The following is a 22,048-nucleotide window of genomic DNA, read 5'->3' as shown; positions in this document are numbered from 1 at the left end:
AATCTACTCAAAATGCCAGCCAAATAGAGGAATGATGTTAATAAACTCTATTTCAAGAGCCTGAATTCATATTAATATAAATAATTCATATATCAATTATTTGTCTTAAGTTATTAAGAAAATATCCAAATGACAAATAACCCAAAATATTGTAGTAGGTGACTGTAGTAATTAATAATTACGTTTACGATTTGAGAGAAATAAACATACACGCCGTGGTTCCCGTGCACAAATGCCGATGTCATAGAGAATTGGCTAAGTTTCATTGCAAATAAATCGCACACGTATCACTACCCATCATAGAAAATAACAAACTCATGCGGCAGTAACGCGTGTTACCTATGCATATTGTCAAATCAGTGTGAAAGCGGCAGACAGTCAAATTAAGCGGCGCCATACTGTCTATGGTTATTCTCAATGTTTATCAATAAACATGTGGTAATGTCCTCTTTAAATTGGCGTTGAGTCATCGTTAGTCAAGCCTTGACAAGACATTTACAGTGATAACAGGTGTCAATCATTCCGCTAGACATTCCAAGGCGGCAATTATCTTTGATCTTGAACTAGGGCCCGGTATGTGCGACATGTTATTGACAATCTATACTTTTTTGTGGTTTCTGCCAAACCGTCATTGGGCATATACTATTCCAAATTAAAAAGGCTGTTTTTGATATTTTTACCAACGTTTTATAGTGCCATTTGTCAAACATGTGAACTGAGAACTGAGCCGCGCAAACAATCTCATCAAGTGTATAATATGTCCATGTTAAAAAGGGGATTCAAACTGTAGTTACAAATTGTTTAAACGAAATAACACATATGCAGCTTCTTAATAAAAGATAGTTAGAGTTTCCGTGGCACTGCATGTTTGCAGAATAAATTACTTTTCATAGGCGATACAAAATCAAAATCTTCAGTTTTATTGTGACACTGCTTGTAGATATCACAAATAATCTTTGTTTATCAACATTGTTGTATTGGAGGTTTTTTAATAGTCGTATACCCGGGTGTCGCATTGTGCAGTTTTAGCAATGTACGGGGATCAAAAATCTAATAGATAAGAACTAACGTTATACTATGTACATGCATACGGTAAAGCGATACGTTATTTTAGAACATATTTTAGAAATAATTGTCTTCTGTGTCAAAGGTTCTCACTATAACACTGCAGTTCACAACGAAGTGTGCTTTCTGCGACAGAGATAATAAAAGATGGTAGATGTAAATTGTTAGGTCCGTTCACAACTCTATATCGAACGTCTTATGTTAATAGAGTAGTCATTACATTTCTATATTCATGTATATGGCACTAAACGATTCCTTTACAATGTATGTATATTTGTCAGATATGAGCAATATCTCAGAAAGGGAAAACATTTCATAATCTTATGTGTGATGTTTTGCATAATATAATAATATCGAACGATAATGTATCTCCTCTATATTGTGATTTACACAGAAATAAACCGATGTCTTTACATAAATAAATATGTAGATATTTGGTCTTACCTGAGCTTTCTCCTGACTCTGACCAAATTCCATGCAGTGATGCCTCTTCCATTGCAAAAAGTCGATCCAAGATAATGAACAGCCTTTTTTCAACGCGTTTCAAACGTAACTGGCCATCAGACGTCTAAGTATATATGCATTTTGGATTTTTTAAACGGAAGTGAGAATTTGTATAATGTGGACGTCTCTGCCCAATACTAAAATGTTTTCACAATTCAGTTGAACGTTGAGTCGCAACGCACAGTTCATAAACGGCACCTTTCTTCTCACGATAAGATAATCTTATTGAAGGATTAACATATTGGCGCACATGTTTGGATCAGTGATTGTGATTTAAACAAAGCAGATTCTTCTAAAAACATCATGGTTTGCCTAGGTCACAGCCAGCAAAAGCGTTTACAAAATATAATATATTAGTTCAAATATTACTAATGAGGCCCTCTATTGTAGAAACGATCTTTGTTCTACGACAATCGTCAGTCGGTATGGGAAAACAAAATATTTGTTTATTTATTCAAATTTCATAGGCAATGTCATATGATTATAGACAAGGAAGATAAGAAAATAAATATAAAGAGTAGCCACTTTACATTTCAGTTAAATTTGCTCATGATTTGGTCTTTTCGTGGTAAATAGTGCCAAAATATAATATGCAGCTACCAGTAATTGTATCTACAATGATATAACTCAATCTGTTTTTCTCATCATTATTGCAGTGAATTGTCGTATGAAAGGCGTATGGCCTTTCTGAATAAAAACTGTTAAATTTAAACCAGACAAAACAGGTGAAAACTAGAATCTTTGAAAAGAGAAACAAGGGTAGTATTTTGATAGGGGTTTCACTGAAAAAATTAAGTTCACAGCGAAGCATTCTTGCTTAGTCTGTTCCTACAAATAGAACAGAAGGCTATAAGGACCAACCGTATTCCGTTATATATGTTGCTTCTGTTTCATCGTTTCATACATTGTCCTTTCATCATGCCGGGTTACTATCTTTAGATACAAAAAAATCACCCCAAAAAGCTATTTTTATTCATTAAAAACAACAACAAGGAAAAGATTTATTAAAGGTAACAGTAAGTGTTATCTGAAATATTTATATTCTATTATCCCCTTTATTTGGAGTGGGAGTGTCACATCATCATTCAACATCGGCTTCACAAATGGGATGTGCCCGACGGGTACAAACACAAAACAAGATATGGTAAATAATCTAACTGAATATTATGTAAAAACTAGAGGTGAGTTTTAAGATAATAAGTTAAGGATTACTTCAGATACTAAAATGAGTTGTTTCTTTCGTTTATTTAACGTCTGCTTCACAGAAAGTGAATTTTATTTAAAAAAGGTAAGTAAAAACTAAATGAATAAAATATAATGTTGTTTGTATAAAAGCACTGAAAGATGGCGTCAGTTTGGAATGAAGACTATTGCACACCATGGAATTAACTTCTCGCGCGTAACATATCACGTGACTGCTCGCTATGTCACGTGGTAGGTCATTGGTGCTATATGACACGTTCTCCTCAGCGGCAGAGTATACCCTGATTGGTATGCTTCAACAATCATCACATTCCTGTGTTTGCCCAGCTGCCTGCTCAAGTTGCCATTCATCGTAGATTAAGAAACTGGTCAAGTTTCTGGAGAGGGCCGGATTAACAACTGAATAAGTAAGTAATCATTTTACTTCTCCCATGTAGATGTTATGTTGCGTAGAAGATATTGATTAATGAAAGCTGAAAACAATGTCTTGTTTGACGATATGATGTAAATTAGATGGCAATGCGTTACATGTAAACAGCTTTTCTTTGCGATTTTTCAAACAGATTTAGAAGTTGCTTTCATACCATACGAAACTACTGTCTAAGTTGTCGAAAGTGAATGTGAGTCGAGAGTATGTTAATTTCTGAAATGTCTCAGTACAACTCCGGCTATACCACTCCCAGATAAAATATTTAATTAGTTTAGTGTCCTTGATACCATTTCACGACTGCGAGGTAGGTTTTTCATAACGAGAATACGACATTGGGTATGTCCGTAGTTGACGAGAACGTCTTTTGAACTATGATATATTAAAAATATCATAGTCGTACATAGACGGCACAATTTCACCAATAGCGAGAACCAATAAAGACTTATGCGTAAAATGTTATGATAAGATACACGTGAGGGTAATCGGAATTCAAAAGATGAATATGTTGACAATCTTCAGATAACCGTCACTTTAGAAAGTGTGAAATTCAAATATCATTCTTCCATAATGAAAGCTATCACTCTAGAAAGAGATAAAACTGCCAACCATTAATTGCCGACCTGAGCATTATGCCAAATCTTTTCTTCTTGATACAGGGAAATTATAAAACTGTAACTAGTTCGCAACCAGTTATTGTAGATCTTAACTTTACTGTAATTTCCATGCACTAAAACAGAATTGGATCCGTTGTGTTCATCAAGCATTCAGATATAAATCTTATACATGACCAGTTACATAACTAAACCCGAGTCTGAGGCGAGCATGCACTAGAGAAATATTGAACTGTAGAATGGGGTATTGATTATATTTCGAAAACTTACCGTTTTAATGTCTGTTAATTCGTTTAGGGTTCTGTTAGATAATAGAGTGACGCCTCTTGACTCGTTTTTAGTTATCTTACTACAAATAAATGTGAACGGTTCATATATGAATACAGTGTCAATATACTTCTTGTTCCAATAAGAGTGATGTTGGAAACACTATATACGACTCACTATGACAAATCCAATGACTATTTATCTATAAGTATTCTGGCAACTTCAACAATAGATCGTGTTATTTTGGAAACAAAACTACTTTGTTTTTAATTGAGAGAATATATAATTATGTGAACATAGTGAGAATTGCGTATGAACTCTTTGCTTTCAACGATGATAATATGAAAGGGGTGGGATTTTGTACAAGAACGCCACGAAACAAACGACAGTTGAAAGCAACAAACGCAGCATTAAAAACCTTTCATACCAGATTTATATGTGAAATTAAGCATTATTTCGCGGTCCATAACCAATTTAATTGCATTTCACACCGAAATATTAATTATTCATTATTTGTTAAGTCCACTTAGATTTGATGGTATAAATGTTCGAAGTATTTTACCGACTGATGTTATATTGATACTTTCGTACGAGACAACTTACACTCCTTTGATACCTCTGATTCAGTTTGACTGACCACATCAGAATCCAGAACAGGCTAACATCATGGTAGAACCAATATGATTAACCTAAAAGTGTATGGATTCACGTTTTTATTGTTATCGTATAAGGACGTGACGAAGCTATGGCTTGAGCATTACATCAATTTTTATTTAATGAATTATTGCTTTTTGAAAGGCTGTATAAGTTTATCATTATATAACTGGCACAGAAACTCGATCTCTGTAAACACTATCACCATGAATACGTATTTGGTCGCAAGTGTTTATTGTATGGAATGACATTAAGATGTGGCATGTGACTTTACTGCATTTAAACCAAACCTTTCGTCCAGTTCTTCGTCAGTAAATTGTACCTGCATATTCTGCTATAGAAATAGTAAACCATAGAAATAGTGCTTACTAGTTTTTAACATGTATATTTAAGACAGTGGCATCCTTACACTGCAAACACGAAAACGTCGGTTTTTTCCGTATATGGTCATTGGACGGAAAAACGACGTTATTTGGACGTTTTCAAACCATCGTTTTTCCGTCCAAATAACGTCGTTATTTGACATCGGAATTTACTGGGAGAGAACGATAGCGTTAAGCTCCTCCCTTTCTTGATTGACATTGTCAATCAAGCAACAGCGTCTACCGGTATTTCTACTTCTCAGATTTCATTGGTCAGTCTCCGCGTGTTAGATTACAGGCCCGCGTTTGACGCTGCACTCGAAGCGCTTAGCGGAAGTACTGAAATCAATCGTTCTGCGCATGCGGATTACTTAATGCCTTGACCAAATTTTCCGTTCTGTGCATGCGCGACTTCGCGTATTGTTTCCTAGATTTAATGTCACCACTATTTGACAATGGTTCATAAACTCAGTCACGTGAAGGTTCGGAATCGTAACGAGTAACTCCATTTAAATTAAAGAGGAGCCCCAGTGATATGGGAGATTCCAAGATGAAACTATTCTATGGCTATCTAGGCTGCCGCCCAAACCGATCTAAACGGGACCCGATAGCTTATTGTATGCTATATAGTCATATGGAAGTGGACAAGAACTATACATTTTATTCCGGCCGATTGTTCTTGCATTTACTTATAAGTCAGGAAAATGGACTTAAAAGGGGAGTTGTTGAGTGTAATTATGTTAATTATTAAATGTTGCCTATACACTAATCTGGACGAACTCCTCATTGTTCTGTTTATGTCATCCTATATACTATTAGTATGTTACCGTTCTAAAGTCAACCTCTCACATAACATTATATTGTTCACAGTATCAAAGTTTAATCAACAATATCAAGAGCAGCGATTTAAACCACTGAAACACCCAAACACAAGGCTGTTATCAAGCGCTAGTGCAGACGTGATGCATCAGAAAAACTGTATCGTAATGTCTTCAGAAATTCAATTATACTACGAGATAGTACGGCTAACGCTGACTCACCGGTGGAACAAAGACAATATCGCTAATACAGATACATATATAACGTATTTGAATGTTAATACTAAAGAAAAACAATCATTATTTTTGCAGTGACGATATAACACGTATACACGTTTATTGTTAACTTTCATCAGTTTTGCTCTTCATTTTAATAACTTTGTTTTCACATATATATGTAGCAATACCCGACAAGCATGTCATACATAATTATGGGGCAGTTTTCAATCTTGTACTGACTTACTCTGGTGTTAATGAGCGCAGTTTATTGGCTTGTGTGTAAAACCCCGTTTTTCTGGTAATCCTATTATTACTTAGTTTATTTCTATCTAATGACACCCTGTTCTCTGGATCATGGCTCCGTGACTATCCATAACAATTAAGATGAACATTCAGTTCAAGTAAATGAATGAGTTTGTTTTGACGCTACAGTCAGTCAAAAAACCAATGCTGTGAGGTTTGATAACACTTCTACCAGGTCGAACATCGTGGATCCTCATTTTCTGCCTAAAGAGAATCATAGTTCATATGCTAATCCATCTGCGAATACCCCCCCACTCAAGATGACCTTACTTGTTGCTAAATCTATCATCTATCCCCCCAATATCACCCCCCACGCCCCCGCCCCCACCCCCCACACGCACGCACGCACGTCCACACGCACGCACACACGCACGCACGCACGCACACACACACACACACACACACACACAAACAACTGACCTAAATAACCTGGATAGGAAATACTGCTGATAGCCTCTGGTCAACTCAGCCGCGCCACCGCAGAATGTTCGTCCAACTCTGCAGGGGGCATTCTCAGTGGCTTCAAACGCGCTGAAATGTTTTCGCCTTGCATCCAAGATGGTGGACAAGTGAAATCGTATGAAATTTGGCTATTTTAGGTCCTATCTCTTTTTTGATTACACAATAAAGTCAATTCATAGTTACACGGTTGTGAAGAAGCTTACAACTTTATAAGACTTATTCATCTCATTCCAAAAAAGCTACTCGCGCTCACATAAAGTTGTAGTTATTATGTCACTGTTTTATTTCTTTAAAAATATATTACATGTTCAACAATATCAATTAAGATGAACATTCAATTTCCGATATAAGTAAATGGAAAGTGTGTTTTACGCCACAATCAGTCAAAGACCAACGTTGTCCGGTCTGATGACACACAATCTACCAGGTAGCACATTGAGTACAACCTATCCCCATTGAAGTCTCCACTGTGGGTATTCCTGAGGACGAAAAGGCCCCATGTACCTAGGAATTTCATCAATACATTCATGCGCGGCATTCTCTGCCTAAAGAAGATCATATTGTTAACATGCTAATCCAACTCGAACTACCATCCCGCTCAAGATAAATGTTTTATGTAACATCCAACAGGCCCACATTTACGCACGCACGCACGCACGCACGCACACACACATATTTGGATTTACCAATCCCTGAATTGAGAAGACGTGCGTTACGAAGCTCCTCCAAGTCATCATCAATATCCGTATATGTCTGTGATATCATTACCCTTCCAAAGCCGAATATACATTTATTGTGTTTTCTTGACAACAAATGTTATAATTGGGATAACACTTTCTGAGTAAAGTACAGATTCTCGTACTTTCTTGGGTTGAGTCCCGTCCGGGATTTGAACCCACACTGTGAGTGAGGCACCCAATCGCCAGAACACAAAGTTGGCGATCTAACCCAGCCACCGAACCAAAAATGTTACTCCAGATGACGTATACTTTGTGTACTCCTCTGACAAGAGAAAAATGGCACGGCTTCTATGACCGAAAGCTTTGAACCAAAATGCCTTTAAGAAAGTGATCAACAGTAACACACATTATATTTGGATACCACTTTCTCAGTAAACTACATATTTTTAGGGTGGAGATAATAGACGTTGATGGTTGATTATCAATGGACTAATTAAAGCCAAAACTTAACTTATGAATGATTGGTAATGGGAAATGGACAATGGGCAAACGGGAGGCGGGGTAATCAGCGCCATGCCAGTTATCTGTTGGCTTCCCTTGTTGCGTTCCCTTCTTTGCTATCGTTTTACTTTTGTTGTTCTTACAGGTACAAATATATGTTCTCTGCCTCATAGCATTTAATAATATGCACCTGATGAAGGAGAATGTATATATTCCGAAACGCAGTGTTCCTCCGTTGACATCCATAAATATATTTCCTTGTGTGTATCAGTTCTTAATGCCCTTAAAAGACTCAATCTAGCTTTGTTTTTAAATGTGGTGATATGTGCGTACAATATAATATGGTCATGCCTATATACATTTGGGTCTTTGTCTACATAAGCATTTAGACATACAATTTAGAGCTAAGGACATTGCAAATTCTGCAGTCATGAAGTACACGTCATAGCAAGCTGTGATCTTTATTCATACTTTAGATATTCGTAATGGAGATCTGTAACTGAAGTTTACCGTAATCTTCCGCAACTCTCACCTCCTGACCAGTTGAACGTCTTAGTGCATTCAGATGCCATTGTAAAATTCCAGGCTGCCCCTCTTTCTGTGATGTTTTGACGGATGAAATCTATTGCGTTATAATCTCTGTTTGCTGATATATAATATGTACATGTTGTAAAATATTTACGATATTTTAAACGTGTAATTCGATGCATATGCAATGAAATGTGAACATAAGTGCGGATGCACTAAGGCGGTTATAGTCATAGTTATACTGCGATGGATGTAGGGGAATGGTAGAGGGGTGTATGTATGTATGAAAGCACGAATACCGATACATGAGGGCGGATATAGTTATAGTTCGATGGATGTTGGGGAATGGTGGGAGGATGGATTATGTATGAAAGCATGTGCATGGATCCATGTTGGCTGACGTAGACATAATGGTGGGGAAAGAAGAATGTGATGTGGGTGGGGGTGTGTGCGAGTGTGCGTGCGTGCATGCGTGCATGCGTTGTGATACGAGGGTTGGCGAACATGTTGTCAGATGATTGTGTGAGTAAGTTAAGTGATTGAGGATGTGGCAGGTATGAGTATTGATACATGCAGACTTGGGGTTGTGGGACTGGGTGTGCCTGTACTGAGGTATTTCGTTTCACTCACTTATAGTGTTTTCTTTCACTCAAATACTGTTTTACGCATTTTAATGACTGAAACTGTAGTGACTCAAAGGTCATACTGGCCGGGCATTCAACATATCTACCCCAACTACATACGTAGCCATTTTTATGGTGTACAATTCTTCTTCTACCTCACACACACACACACACACACACACACACACACACACACACACACACACACACACACACACACATACACACACACACACACACAAAATACTAAAAGTATATTTAACAAAACGGATATTCCGTCACTTTAGAAATAGTTATCAATAAACATTTATCTGTTCATTGACCTCTTTATGCTGTAGGCATATAGGTACTTCCCACATGAACGGATGATGTGTATGTTTATTAATGTAACAGGTTTAGATGTATTGTCTATCTTATGTACAAACTACTAATTTGTTACTATCTTTTTCAGGAATCATGGCCTCCTTTATGAAGAGAAAACGCTGTGAAGACTGTGGAAACTCTTTTTCCTCTTCTTCTAATTACAAGCGACACAAAGGCACTTGTCCGAGTACAGAACCTGAACCTGCATCTCAAGACAGCTCTGACGATGATGAAGAGGTATACTTTGATGAAGATGAGATTGACGATCTGCTTCAGAGTTTTCAACCGAGAAAACCTCAGCAAGCTGAATCCTCTCAACCTGCCTCACCGGAAGTGAAACCATTTTTTAAGGCACTCATCTTATGGACATGTTTCTTCCTCTGCATTTGGCAGTCTGTATTTTATATTTCCTCAAATGCCATCGCATTCCTTCTGAAATACCTTCATGCCCTTCTCGCCGTTGCCGCTCAGCATTACAAGTTCCTTGCTGTTGTAGTACCGATGTTCCCAAGTACTATTTTCCTGCTCAAGAAATTACTCAGAATTGACGACAATAACTTTTTCCACTATGTTGTATGCCCAGCATGCTGTAGCATATATAGATATTCTGACTGTATTTCTGTTTTCGAAGGAGAAGAAGTCAGTATGACTTGTTCAAACGTCTCCCAACCTAATCACCCAATGAGACATTATCGCCAGCCTTGTGGTGCACAACTGTTACAAAGTATGACCCTTTCCTCTGGCAAGAAGAAGCTTGTACCACATAAGAACTATTATTTTAAATCTCTGAAAGATTCACTTTTTAACTTTTTGTCAAGACCAGGTTTTGAGGAGAAATGTGAACAATGGCGTGACAGGGTCGTTAGTGATGGTACTTTGCATGACGTGTATGATGGTCGTATCTGGAAGAGCTTCAGTGGGACATATTTGAAGAAGAAGAGAAACTATGGCCTTATGCTTAATTTAGACTGGTTTCAGCCATTCAAACACGTCAAATACTCTGTAGGTGTAATGTATTTAGTCATCCTCAATCTACCTCGAGAAGAACGTTACAAACGTGAGAATGTTATCATTGTTGGTATTATACCGCACATGAAGAAAGAACCCCCTACAAACAGTTTTGTACAACCTTTAGTTGATGAGCTTCTTGAAGCATGGACAGTAGGTTTTTCATTCAACTCTAAGATATTTCGCTTGGCCTTAATGTGCATTGGATGTGATATCCCTGCTTGCCGAAAGTTATGTGGCTTTCTGGGACATGCAGCCGTCAAAGGGTGTTCTCGGTGCAAGAAGTCTTTTCCTGGTGAATTCGGCAAAAGAGACTACAGTGGTTTTGACAGAACTCAGTGGATACCTCGCACCCATGAAAAGCATATACGAGAAATTAGACACATCACAAGTGCCAGAACCAAGACAGATAGAGAAGCACTTGCGAGTTCGTATGGAACAAGATACTCCGTCTTGTCTGAGCTGCCATACCTTGATCTGATCAAAATGTCTGTTGTGGACCCTATGCACAATTTGTTTCTGGGGACATCAAAACACATGTTGCATGTATGGAGAGACACTGGTGTACTAACTGACAAGAACTTAGACACTATCCAAGCAAAGGTGGATGCAGTTAACTGTCCAAGTGACATTGGTCGCATCCCACATAAGATTTCCTCCGGTTTTGCAGGGTTTAGTGCAGACCAGTTTAAAAACTGGACGTTACTGTTTTCTGTGTATGCACTGAAGGATGTTATTTCTGATGATCATTTAGAATGTTGGCGAAATTTTGTATTGGCCTGTAGATATTTGTGTTGCCGAGTATTAACTGAAAATGACATAAAAATGGCAGATTTATTACTGATGCGCTTCTGTGAGAATTTTGAGCGATTATATGGCCGTGACAGAGTTACCCCTAACATGCACTTGCATGGTCATCTGATTGAGTGTGTTCAGGACTTTGGACCCATTTACTCGTTTTGGCTGTTCAGTTTTGAACGGTTTAATGGTATGCTGGGCGACTACACAACTAACAAGAAAAGCGTAGAACTGCAGCTGATGAGACGTTTCGTAAGCCATTCTCATCTCCTTGGATTGGTCTTAGATGACGAGTTTCACTTTGGAGACACCCTTGAGCCGATCATCGCCACTGTTACAGCTAACATTAAAGTGGGTACTCTTGGCAAGATTAATTCAAGTGAATGCTTGCAGCTCCGACAGATGTCATCCCGACTTCATCACATTGAAAACCTTCAGTGGACTGACATTGACAGGTTCATTTTTTCAAAATATAAAGTCCGTGGCCTCACTGAAAATGATGAACACTCCCTTCAAGAAATGTACAGAGCCCTCTATGGCGAAACAGTCGAGACTTTGCCGGCCGTTAGGGAAATAAAAACTCTATACCTTGGATCAGAAGTCTTTGGATCTGCCAAGTCTCAAAGTGTGAGATCTTCTTACATCACTGCCTACTGGACAGACGGGGACGGGAAAATTGGTTGGGGGGTTTCTCCGAGACCTGGAAAGGTATTGAGATACCTTCAGCACTCAGCAAGAGTTGACGGCATAGAGAAGAGACACATCCTTGCAGAAGTTCAATGGTATCGGGAACTTGAAGATAAACTAAAAAACCATTGTGGCCGACCAGTGGAAGCCTGGCACTCTTCCATGTATGTTGACTCTGGTCCATCTTCGTTTATGCCCATTCAACGAATTAAGGGTAAATTCGTCAAAATTGAGGGACAAATAGGTACCAGGACAGTTACATTTGTGTCACCAAGGGACAGATTTGTGTGTGTGTAATTTATTGGTTTATTGTTGTTGTAAAGTTTTGCTTTAAATAGAAATTTTAATTGTACATTCTATATTTTAGTTCTTGTATGTGTATTATTGTAGATATAATTGTATACATGTATGATCATTACCCAGTGATGTGCCCAAGTGTTATTTATTGTACATATACCTTGAACTATGACATGATATCCTGAATATAAATTCACGTTCATCCTGTGTTTTGTATTTTTGTTATTTCTGCATGGCTTGGTGAAATGTAAGATTTGGAATGAACACCTCGACAGCAGTTTAGTTATAATGCTATCAATTTATGGATTAGTTCTGAGAAACAGAGAGGGAAACAGCCATATATAACAGGGTACCAATCCGGTGTTCAATCGCATCGCCATGTCTGATAAAGGTATATTCGATTTGTAAAATAGCACTAGTAAAACCACGATGCCTCTCTTGTGGTGGTGTACATCCTGTGATAAATTTCAAATCATTTATGGTGCTAAGTTCATATTACAAAATATTTGAACAAAGCGCAACAACAAACTGAGAACCAGAAGAAGCACCAGTAGAAACATAATTCTTAATTTATTGAGGCTTACATCTTTTATGTGAGCTTGTTAAACAACCAAGAGAAATTCCCCCGCTTCGCTATATACAAATTCAATAAAAAATCTACCCTCAGTGACCTTTATTTTGCATCTTTGAATTAAAATCATGATGTGTTGCGATATCTAAATATTGCCAAAATATATGATGGCCATAAGTATGATACACTTATGTAACGTATTACAGATGAAATGTTTTCATCGACAAATGAGCTTGGTGACATAAAATCAAATATGTAGACATATAAGTCCACCATGTTCCGTTATACAAGCCTACGAACTGAAAGAAGCGGCAATAAAACCATGATGTGTTGCCAACACATCCTAACATTTGAAAAGTATCTAATGGGGTATTTTATGAAAGCATTCGTTTGAAGCTTTAAGCCAAAGATGCACTTGAAAGAGTGCATTACCGACGTAATAATAATCTCAAGTGCACTCAAGTTGAAGAAGCGGCAGTAAATTCTTGATGTGTTGCACCGTCAAATACATTTATAAACAGTATTATGTATTCAACTAAAGCGTTGGGATAGAATATTGCAGCAAATCCACTTTGGAAACGATCTGAACAGCTTAACCAGCAGACAGAAGAAGCAGACATAAAATCACCTATGTATTCAAACATTTCCAAACAAATCCAAACAAATCCAAACATTTCCAAACATTTCCAAACATTTCCAAGCTTGGAAATATGACCTTTCCAAATTTTGGAATGGTCATATTTCCAATTGGAATGACGGTATTTCCAAGTTTTGGAAATGTTGGAATGGATGATATTTTGTCCAGTGGGTGGATGGATAGATGGATGGATGGATTGATTGATGGATGGATGGGTGGATGAATGGATGGAAGGATGTATCGGTGGTGATGTTGGATGGATAGATAGATGATGGATTATGGATAGATTGCTGATTTATTTCATTATACGGGCTCTTAACCAATTGTAATGTTAATAGTGAGTGAGTTGGGGTTTAACGCCGCTTTTAACAGTATTCCAGTTATATCACAGCGTGTCAGCTTAATGTGGGAGGAAAGCCCGAAGTCATGCAGGTCTCAGACGTTTACCACGTCCGTGAAATCCACGAGCACGGTATGGTGCTGACAAACCTAGAAACATAATCGGGGCGAACCGGGATTCGAACCCACAATCATAGGTTTCTGGCGTGTTCAAGGGTAGCAAATCTGCACAGCGAAAGACGTTAAAAGATGGTACTTGTTGTTACCCTGTCTGACGCTCGGCATTAAGGGACTAATCGGAGTAAGTATACTGTGTCTGAGTGGGGTTTTCATGTTATGTTACATTGCGACATGGTATCTCAGTAGGCTAGCACTATAAAATTGGCATTAGTCCGTACTAGTACAAGCAGAAACACACACACACACACACACACACACACACACACACACACACACACACACAAACAAGCACACGCGTGAATGCACGTCGCTATAAAACGTGCAATAATCTTGAACGCGACCTTAAACCCCATTTCACCCCCACCTCACCCCACATCCTCCATATTAACTCAGTTATAACCAGTTTTTATAAAATATATTTCAGAGTGGACCTATTATATAATAAATAAACCAAATACACAATTCTCCGTACATTTGTCGTAGACTCCCGTTGTAGTAGGCCTAGTTGTAGTCGTAGAAGTTGTAGTAGTTGTTGATGGTGTAGTTATCGTTGACGTTGTAGGACCTACTGTTTGGCCGGGGACGACAGGCGTGCCAATAGCTGTCATGTTCGTTATCCCTTTCTTCATAGAACAGAATTCATTGTTACAGTTGCTCCGCTCGTCACAGCAACCCCGACACAACTCGTAGCGCTTCACCACGTGGCGTCGACCAAATGGTAAGTGATGTCCAATCGCCTCACATACCTACATAAACAGTGCGTCATATGTTTAGCATTCAGTTGAAAAGCCCATTCAAGTATTAATACCAGTAAAACAAAGTTGAGAACCACTCGATTCTTTCATATTAAGGAACGACCATTTGATATTCGGGAGTGAGGGGATTTTGATGGGATTTTGCTCCAAGACTGGGTATATTTCAGCTGCAGCAAATGGACAATATATAAGCTTATAATATATATATACTTATTAATTAAAACTTTGAGTCCAAATGTTTCTTTTTAAAATAAGTGTTAAGTGTCAGGTAATGTCTTTTTTGTCATCAGTTTGAAGCACAGTTATTGTTTTCAAGAATCTTCTGCGACAATTTTTTGTGGGTAAAAATCCAGACGGGTTAGATGTAGTAATCTGAAATAATCGGAGGGTCCTCAACTTTTTTGGAGTAGTATATTATCTTTATCGACCAAGATACGCGGGTTGTTAAAAAAACGTAAACAAGTACCTATTTAACAATGAATAAAAAAAATTAAAAATTATAAAACTAATTTGTCTCTGGAAAATACTTGAAAAATCCATATCCACTCTAATCCCCATAGGTGAGGTGAGGTGAGGTGAAATTGGGTTTAACGTCGCGTCCAAGATTATTGCACTTATATAGCGACGTGCATGCACGTGTATGTGTGTGTGTGGCTGCTTGTACTAGTCCGGACTGATGCCGATTTATAGTGCTAGCTCACTGATATACCATGCCGCAGTTTAACATGAATACCCCACTCAGACACAGTATACTGACTCCGACCAGTCCTTGTTATAGCCCCTTAATGCCGAGCGCCAGACAGGGTAACAACAAGTACAATCTTTTAACGTCTTTTTGTATGGCGCGGCCCGGGATCGAACCCTGGACCTTCCGCTCTCCGGGCGGACGCTCTACCACAAGACCACGGAGGCGGTCTAATCCCCATAGACTCTTAATAGGGTGATATAAAAGTTGATTCAAGAAGTTTGAGAGAGGATGACAATGATTGGGGACCAAGTTTTACAAACAATTATTCACTGGATATAAATACCGAATGCCGTGAAGTTATATATTAACGTCGTTTAAGTTTATTGATCTTACAAAGCGCTGCTTGTTCTAGTCCGTCTGATGCCGGTTTAAAGCGCCAGCCCTTTGGGATACCTTACCCTACTCAGACACAGTATACTGACTTCAAACCTCCAGGTCTTTGTTCCCCTTAATGCCGAGTGCCAGGCAACAGTAAGTACCACATTTTAACGTCGTCTTTTGGTATGACGCGGCCGGGGATCGAACTTCCGACCTTCCGCTCTCAGACAAGACGCGCTATTCACTAGAACATGGAGGAGGCGAGGGGATCGAACCACCGACCTTCCACACTCTCTGGGTGGACGCTCTACCTACTAGACCACGGAGGCTAGTCAGGAGTTAGAAGGAATTTACTGAGTGCGCATCCAGATGTTTGACCTAACCTGTCGTGGAAGACAGCCCATGTCAAAGGTCACTCCCCCAACGTCGCTGATCTTCTCGTGTGTTTGGCACACCTGTATGACAACAATGACAAGCTGTTACGTTTGCAAATATTCAGGTAATAAAGTAAAAATGTCAAAACTTAGTTAGATCAAGTTTATTTACAATTACCTGTGTATGATATATGTGAATAATAAGGAGAATAAAAACAGGTTCTATAATTGATTCGTTTTTGGCCCGATTCTTATACAGTAAATTACGGTTATAACGAAATCAAAGCGACCACTAACTTTAGTTCGTAATAACCGTAATTCGTTATAAGCATATACACAACATATATACATCAAATGGTCGGGACTAAAAAATAAGTTCGTTATTTCGGTCAGTTCGTTACAAGCGTGTTCGTTATAAACGCAGTTAACTGTATAGCTTTAAAATATTTGCTGAAACACTGCTATGATACCTCTATCAAACACATTACCATCGAATAACTATTTCTTGTTTGTTTCCTTTTCAGCCAACATAAGGGCGGTCGGGTAGCCTAGTAGTTAAAGCGTTAGCTCGTCACGCCAAAGACCCGGGTTCGATTCCCGACATGGGTACAATGTATGAAGCCCATTTCTGGTGTCCCCCGCCGTGATATTGCTGGAATATTGCTAAAAGCGGCGTAAAACCATATTCACTCACTCACTCACTCAGCCATCATAAAACATGGGTGTCTACACTCTTTTACCCGGCAGTGTATATCAAATGTATATTTGTTTGTTTGTTTGTTCTTTAACGATTCACTCGGCAATAGTCCAGCTATATGACGTCGGTCTGTAAGTAATCGAGTATGGACCAGACAATTCAGTGATTGACGTCATGAGCATCGATCCACGCAATTGGGATAAGATGACATGCATCAACCAAGTCAGCGAGCCTGACCACCCGATCCCGTTAGTCGCCTCTTACAACAAGCATAGTCGCCTTTAACGGCAAGTATTGTTTGCAAGTATTGTTTGCTGAAGACCTATTCCACCAGGATCTTCACGGGTCGCTTATGATCGAGTTGGAATCGTATGATGGTTTCTGCTCATCAGAGATGTCTCATTATGATGGAAAGGGTTTGGTCGCTTTTTTACACTTTTCATTATCATTTTTTTTAAATGGCCATTGCATGTTGACATATAAATCGAACAGAGCTGACATTTTTTTCAAGGTATCTACAGGACCTCAGGACATGTATCTGCCGGGTTGGCCATGACAAACTGTCTAAATACTCACTTCACCCACGGAACACTTGGTCGTGTGATGGCAGTCCGCTGGATCAGCGATACCCAGACAGTTGTAGCACACCATCACCCTTAATGCAGGAGCTAAAGCATACATGGGCAAATATAGGAAGGATCATACCAGACCTATATAAACATAGTTGGTACAAGGGGGCAGTGGGGAAGCCTAGTTTTTAAAGCGTTCGCTCGTCACGCCAAAGGCCGGGGTTCGATTCTCCATGTGGGGAACGGTGTGTGAAGCCAATTTCTGCTGTCCGCATCGTGATATTACTTGAATATTGCTCAACAGCGGCGTAAACCCATACCGACTAATTCACTAAAGTACTGTCGGAAATGCTAGAAAACTTACATTTTGCCCTCACTCTATGAAGGTTCATACTCCAATGAACTCACACAAAATTGCCGCGAAATGTTAAAAAACAGATGATAAATATGATTTTTAAACTACCTCATCAAGAAGGTTCGTCATGGGTAAGGTTTGAAAAAATGTACATTCATTACATTACAAGTATACTCTTCAAAAACAGGAACGCAAAGCCAGATTTGTGTGAGGTAGGAAAATACATTTATACGAGGAGCCGTACAAGTTTAGCGCTATGACAAATTAGATCAATACTATTTAATATATTTGTTACGATCTTTCCTTTATTTGTTCAATAAGAAGTGGCAAATTCAGTTTTCTATCAATTCCGACAGTAATTTTAGTCGGTACATGATAGTAATTGATGCTATTTAGTCCAGACAGTCATATTTACAGACAAACAGATGGGGAGTGACCGACATGCCACCATATCGTTAACATTCTACCTGTCTAAAAATAGTTGATACATGCTGGTAATAACTGCAGCACATCTTAGGGACTACTTGTTTTCTTAATATCAGGGGCGGTCGGGTAGCCTAGTGGTTTAAGCGTTCGCTCGTCACGCCGAAAACCCGGGTTCGATTCCCGACATGGGTATGGGTATGGGCATGGGTATGGCGGTATGTAAATAATCGAGTCTGCACCAGACAATTCAGTGACACACATCAAGAGCATCAATCTACCCAATTTGGAAACAATGACATGCTTCAACAAAGGTAGCGATCCTGACCAAATAGTCTTGCTATTACAAGCTTCGCTTGCTGAAGACCAGGGAGACACAGACATAAATAGACATTTGAGGAGAGATACACAGCGTCTTCAGGGAAATCAGTAACAGACAGACAGACAGACAAACAGGCACAGGGACAGTATCACAGGGACAGACAGACGCAAAGAAGATCAACAGACGCAGAGAGAGGAGATGGACAGAGGGGAGACAGGCAGATCAACAGACGCAGAGAGAGGAGACGGACAGAGGGCAGACAGACAGATCAACAGACGCAGAGAGAGGAGACAGACACACGGGTACGTAAACAGACGCAGATAGCAGAGATGGACAGAGGGCAGACAGGCAGATAAACAGACGCAGAAAGAGGAGATAGACAGACAGACAAAGGCAGATCAACAGACGGAGAGAGAGGAGACAGACACACGGGTACGTAAACAGACGCAGATAGCAGAGATGGACAGAGGGCAGACAGGCAGATAAACAGACGCAGAGAGAGGAGACAGACACACGGGCACATAAACAGACGCAGATAGCAGAGACGGACAGAGGGCAGACAGACAGATCAACAGACGCAGAGAGAGGAGACAGACACACGGGTACGTAAACAGACGCAGATAGCAGAGATGGACAGAGGGCAGACAGGCAGATAAACAGACGCAGAAAGAGGAGATAGACAGACAGACAAAGGCAGATCAACAGACGGAGAGAGAGGAGACAGACACACGGGTACGTAAACAGACGCAGATAGCAGAGATGGACAGAGGGCAGACAGGCAGATAAACAGACGCAGAGAGAGGAGACAGACACACGGGCACATAAACAGACGCAGATAGCAGAGACGGACAGAGGGCAGACAGACAGATCAACAGACGCAGAGAGAGGAGACAGACACACGGGTACGTAAACAGACGCAGATAGCAGAGATGGACAGAGGGCAGACAGGCAGATAAACAGACGCAGAAAGAGGAGATAGACAGACAGACAAAGGCAGATCAACAGACGGAGAGAGAGGAGACAGACACACGGGTACGTAAACAGACGCAGATAGCAGAGATGGACAGAGGGCAGACAGGCAGATAAACAGACGCAGAGAGAGGAGACAGACACACGGGCACATAAACAGACGCAGATAGCAGAGACGGACAGACGGCAGACAGACAGATCAACAGACGCAGAAAGAGGAGATAGACAGACAGACAAAGGCAGATCAACAGACGGAGAGAGAGGAAGCAGACGCAGAGGGGAGGCAGACTGACAGACGGGCAGATCAACAGACGCAGAGAGAGGAGACAGACACACGGGTACATAAACAGACGCATAGAGAGGAGACGGACGCAGGGGGGAGGCAGACAGACACACGGGCAGATAAACAGACCCAGAGAGAAGGGAAAGAGGCAACACGGGAAGACGCAGAACAATGGGAGACAGACAAACAGACATACTCAAACAGAGACAGGGTGAAAGATACAGATTTCGCGTGATACATAGATGGGAGAGAGTTTAACAGACAGACACACGTACACCCAGACATGGACACACAATGTGAGGACATATTTACAACTTACGCAGGAGATTGCCATGGTTATCAAAGTTGATGTTGCAGAAGTTGTCATAACAACATGATGTCCAGAACTCTATTTCAAACATTGGGTCCGGAGCGTCACTCAGACTGCCAATACTGTCACACAGCTGAAATGAAATGTCACAAGCATTAAAACTACCATTTCGATAACTCAGAGTATAATGCTGCATTCTATTATGATAAATACCGTTGACCCATTCTCTACCATACATATGTTTCGGAAATGACGTCACCATCTCAACCTACCGTATTAGTAACTTCGCACAGAATGTCTCTCGCTCAATGGTGTTGTTTTATTGGATGGGTGAGTGCTTGCATGCGTGAGTGCGTGTGTGTCTGCGTGTCTGCGTGTCTGCTTTCACTAGCCCGAACAAATTCCGGTTTATGTTTCTCGCCCCACTAAGATACCCTGCCGCTGTTAAACATGGATATAACATTCAGTCACACTATACTGTCTCCGAGCTGACGCATGCAGGGTAACAACAAGTACAATCTTTAAACATCTTTTGGCATGACCGGGGATCGAACCACCGTACTCCCGCCCTCCTAGCAGACGCTCTGTCCACTCGACCACGGAGTCAGTCAGTTTAGTTTAATGCATACGTTTAACACCGTATTTCAGCTATATCACAACTGTACCAAACTTCCCATTGGAAGAAAGAAGATATGGAAATCCATACGCAACCCTGTCTTCATTTATACAACTTCATTCATATCACTAACTTCATTTACAAGGAGCACGGGTTGCCCAGCCGTCTGAGGCGCCGCAATTCGCTGTGCAGAGTTACGCCCCCTGGAGCTGTGATCGTGGGTTCGAATTCCGCTTCGCCCCGATTTATTTCTAGGTTTGTCGCCGTGCTCGTGAGTTTCACCAAAGTGGTGACGTCTAAGACCTTCATTACTTCGGGATTTCCGACCGCCTCCGTGGTCTAGTGTTAGAGCGTCCGCCCGGAGAGCGGAAGATCCGGGGTTCGATCCCCAGCCGCGTCATACCAAAAGACGTGAAATGATGGTACTTGTTGTTACCCTGTCTGGCGCTCGGCATTAAGGGGCTAAAACAAGGACTGGTCGGCTCGGAGTCAGTATACTGTGTCTGAATGGGGTATTCATGTTAAACTGCGGCATGGTATCTCAGTGTGCTAGCACTATAATCGGCATCAGTCCGGACTAGTACAAGCAGCCACACAAACACACACACGTACACGCACGTCGCTATATAAGCGCAATAATCTTGGACGCGACGTTAAACCCAATTTCACCTCACCTCACCTCACTTCGGGATTTCCTCCCACGGCGTTAAGCCCAACTCACCCATTCAATCACTGTCGTATAATGAGTAGGTACTGTAAGAAACGACGACTAACAGAAGCAGTTGTCTGGGTTGTCTGTAAAATACGTTTCATTTTCCATGACAACGTTCATGTTGTTTTTTCTTTATCGGAAATCATATGAATGGTCAACACGTACCGTTTTCGCCTTGCAGTCCAGATCATATAAGTAGCGGCCAGTCTCTGTGTGGAAATATTTCCTGGTATGGCAATGCTAAACAGAACAAAACTTCAATTATTTAACATAAGCAGCATTCAGGCGCATGTTCGTGTTTGTGTAAGATGATGGGAACAGAGATTACTGAATCAGTTTCTGTCAAATGGTTCAAAAGTCGTCAAAATGTGAGTGAGTGAGTATGGTTTACGCCGCTTTTAGCAATATTCTGGCAATATCACTGCGGGGACACCAGAAATGCGCTTCACACATTGTACCAATGTCGGAAATCGAACCCGGGTCTTCA

The 22,048-nt window shown here is 40.2% G+C and overlaps 2 protein-coding genes across 2 annotated transcripts in view; one reads left to right on the top strand and one right to left on the bottom strand.

Annotated features, from left to right (window-relative positions):
* LOC124151604 (roundabout homolog 2-like) overlaps positions 1-22,048 on the bottom strand; it is a 42,155-nt gene that overhangs the window by 17,711 nt on the left and 2,396 nt on the right. The window contains exons 4-8 of the mRNA XM_048380798.1: positions 21,727-21,801; positions 20,243-20,366; positions 17,579-17,670; positions 16,315-16,386; positions 14,583-14,856 (exon numbers count right to left, since the gene is read on the bottom strand). Of these exons, the coding sequence (XP_048236755.1) occupies positions 14,583-14,856; positions 16,315-16,386; positions 17,579-17,670; positions 20,243-20,366; positions 21,727-21,801 (637 nt within the window). The remainder of the gene's footprint in view (positions 1-14,582; positions 14,857-16,314; positions 16,387-17,578; positions 17,671-20,242; positions 20,367-21,726; positions 21,802-22,048) is intronic.
* LOC125372006 lies at positions 3,049-12,592 on the top strand. The gene is made up of 2 exons (XM_048380797.1): positions 3,049-3,179; positions 9,682-12,592. Exon 2 carries the CDS (start codon positions 9,687-9,689, stop codon positions 12,381-12,383), a length of 2,697 nt encoding a protein of 898 aa, XP_048236754.1. The 5' UTR covers positions 3,049-3,179; positions 9,682-9,686; the 3' UTR covers positions 12,384-12,592.

Source organism: Haliotis rufescens, unplaced genomic scaffold (genome assembly GCF_023055435.1).
Source record: "Haliotis rufescens isolate VD_foot unplaced genomic scaffold, xgHalRufe1.0.p SCAF_33, whole genome shotgun sequence".
Taxonomy (NCBI): domain Eukaryota; kingdom Metazoa; phylum Mollusca; class Gastropoda; order Lepetellida; family Haliotidae; genus Haliotis; species Haliotis rufescens.
Note: the sequence above shows the minus strand (reverse complement) of the source record. Positions and strands in the feature narration are given on the sequence as shown.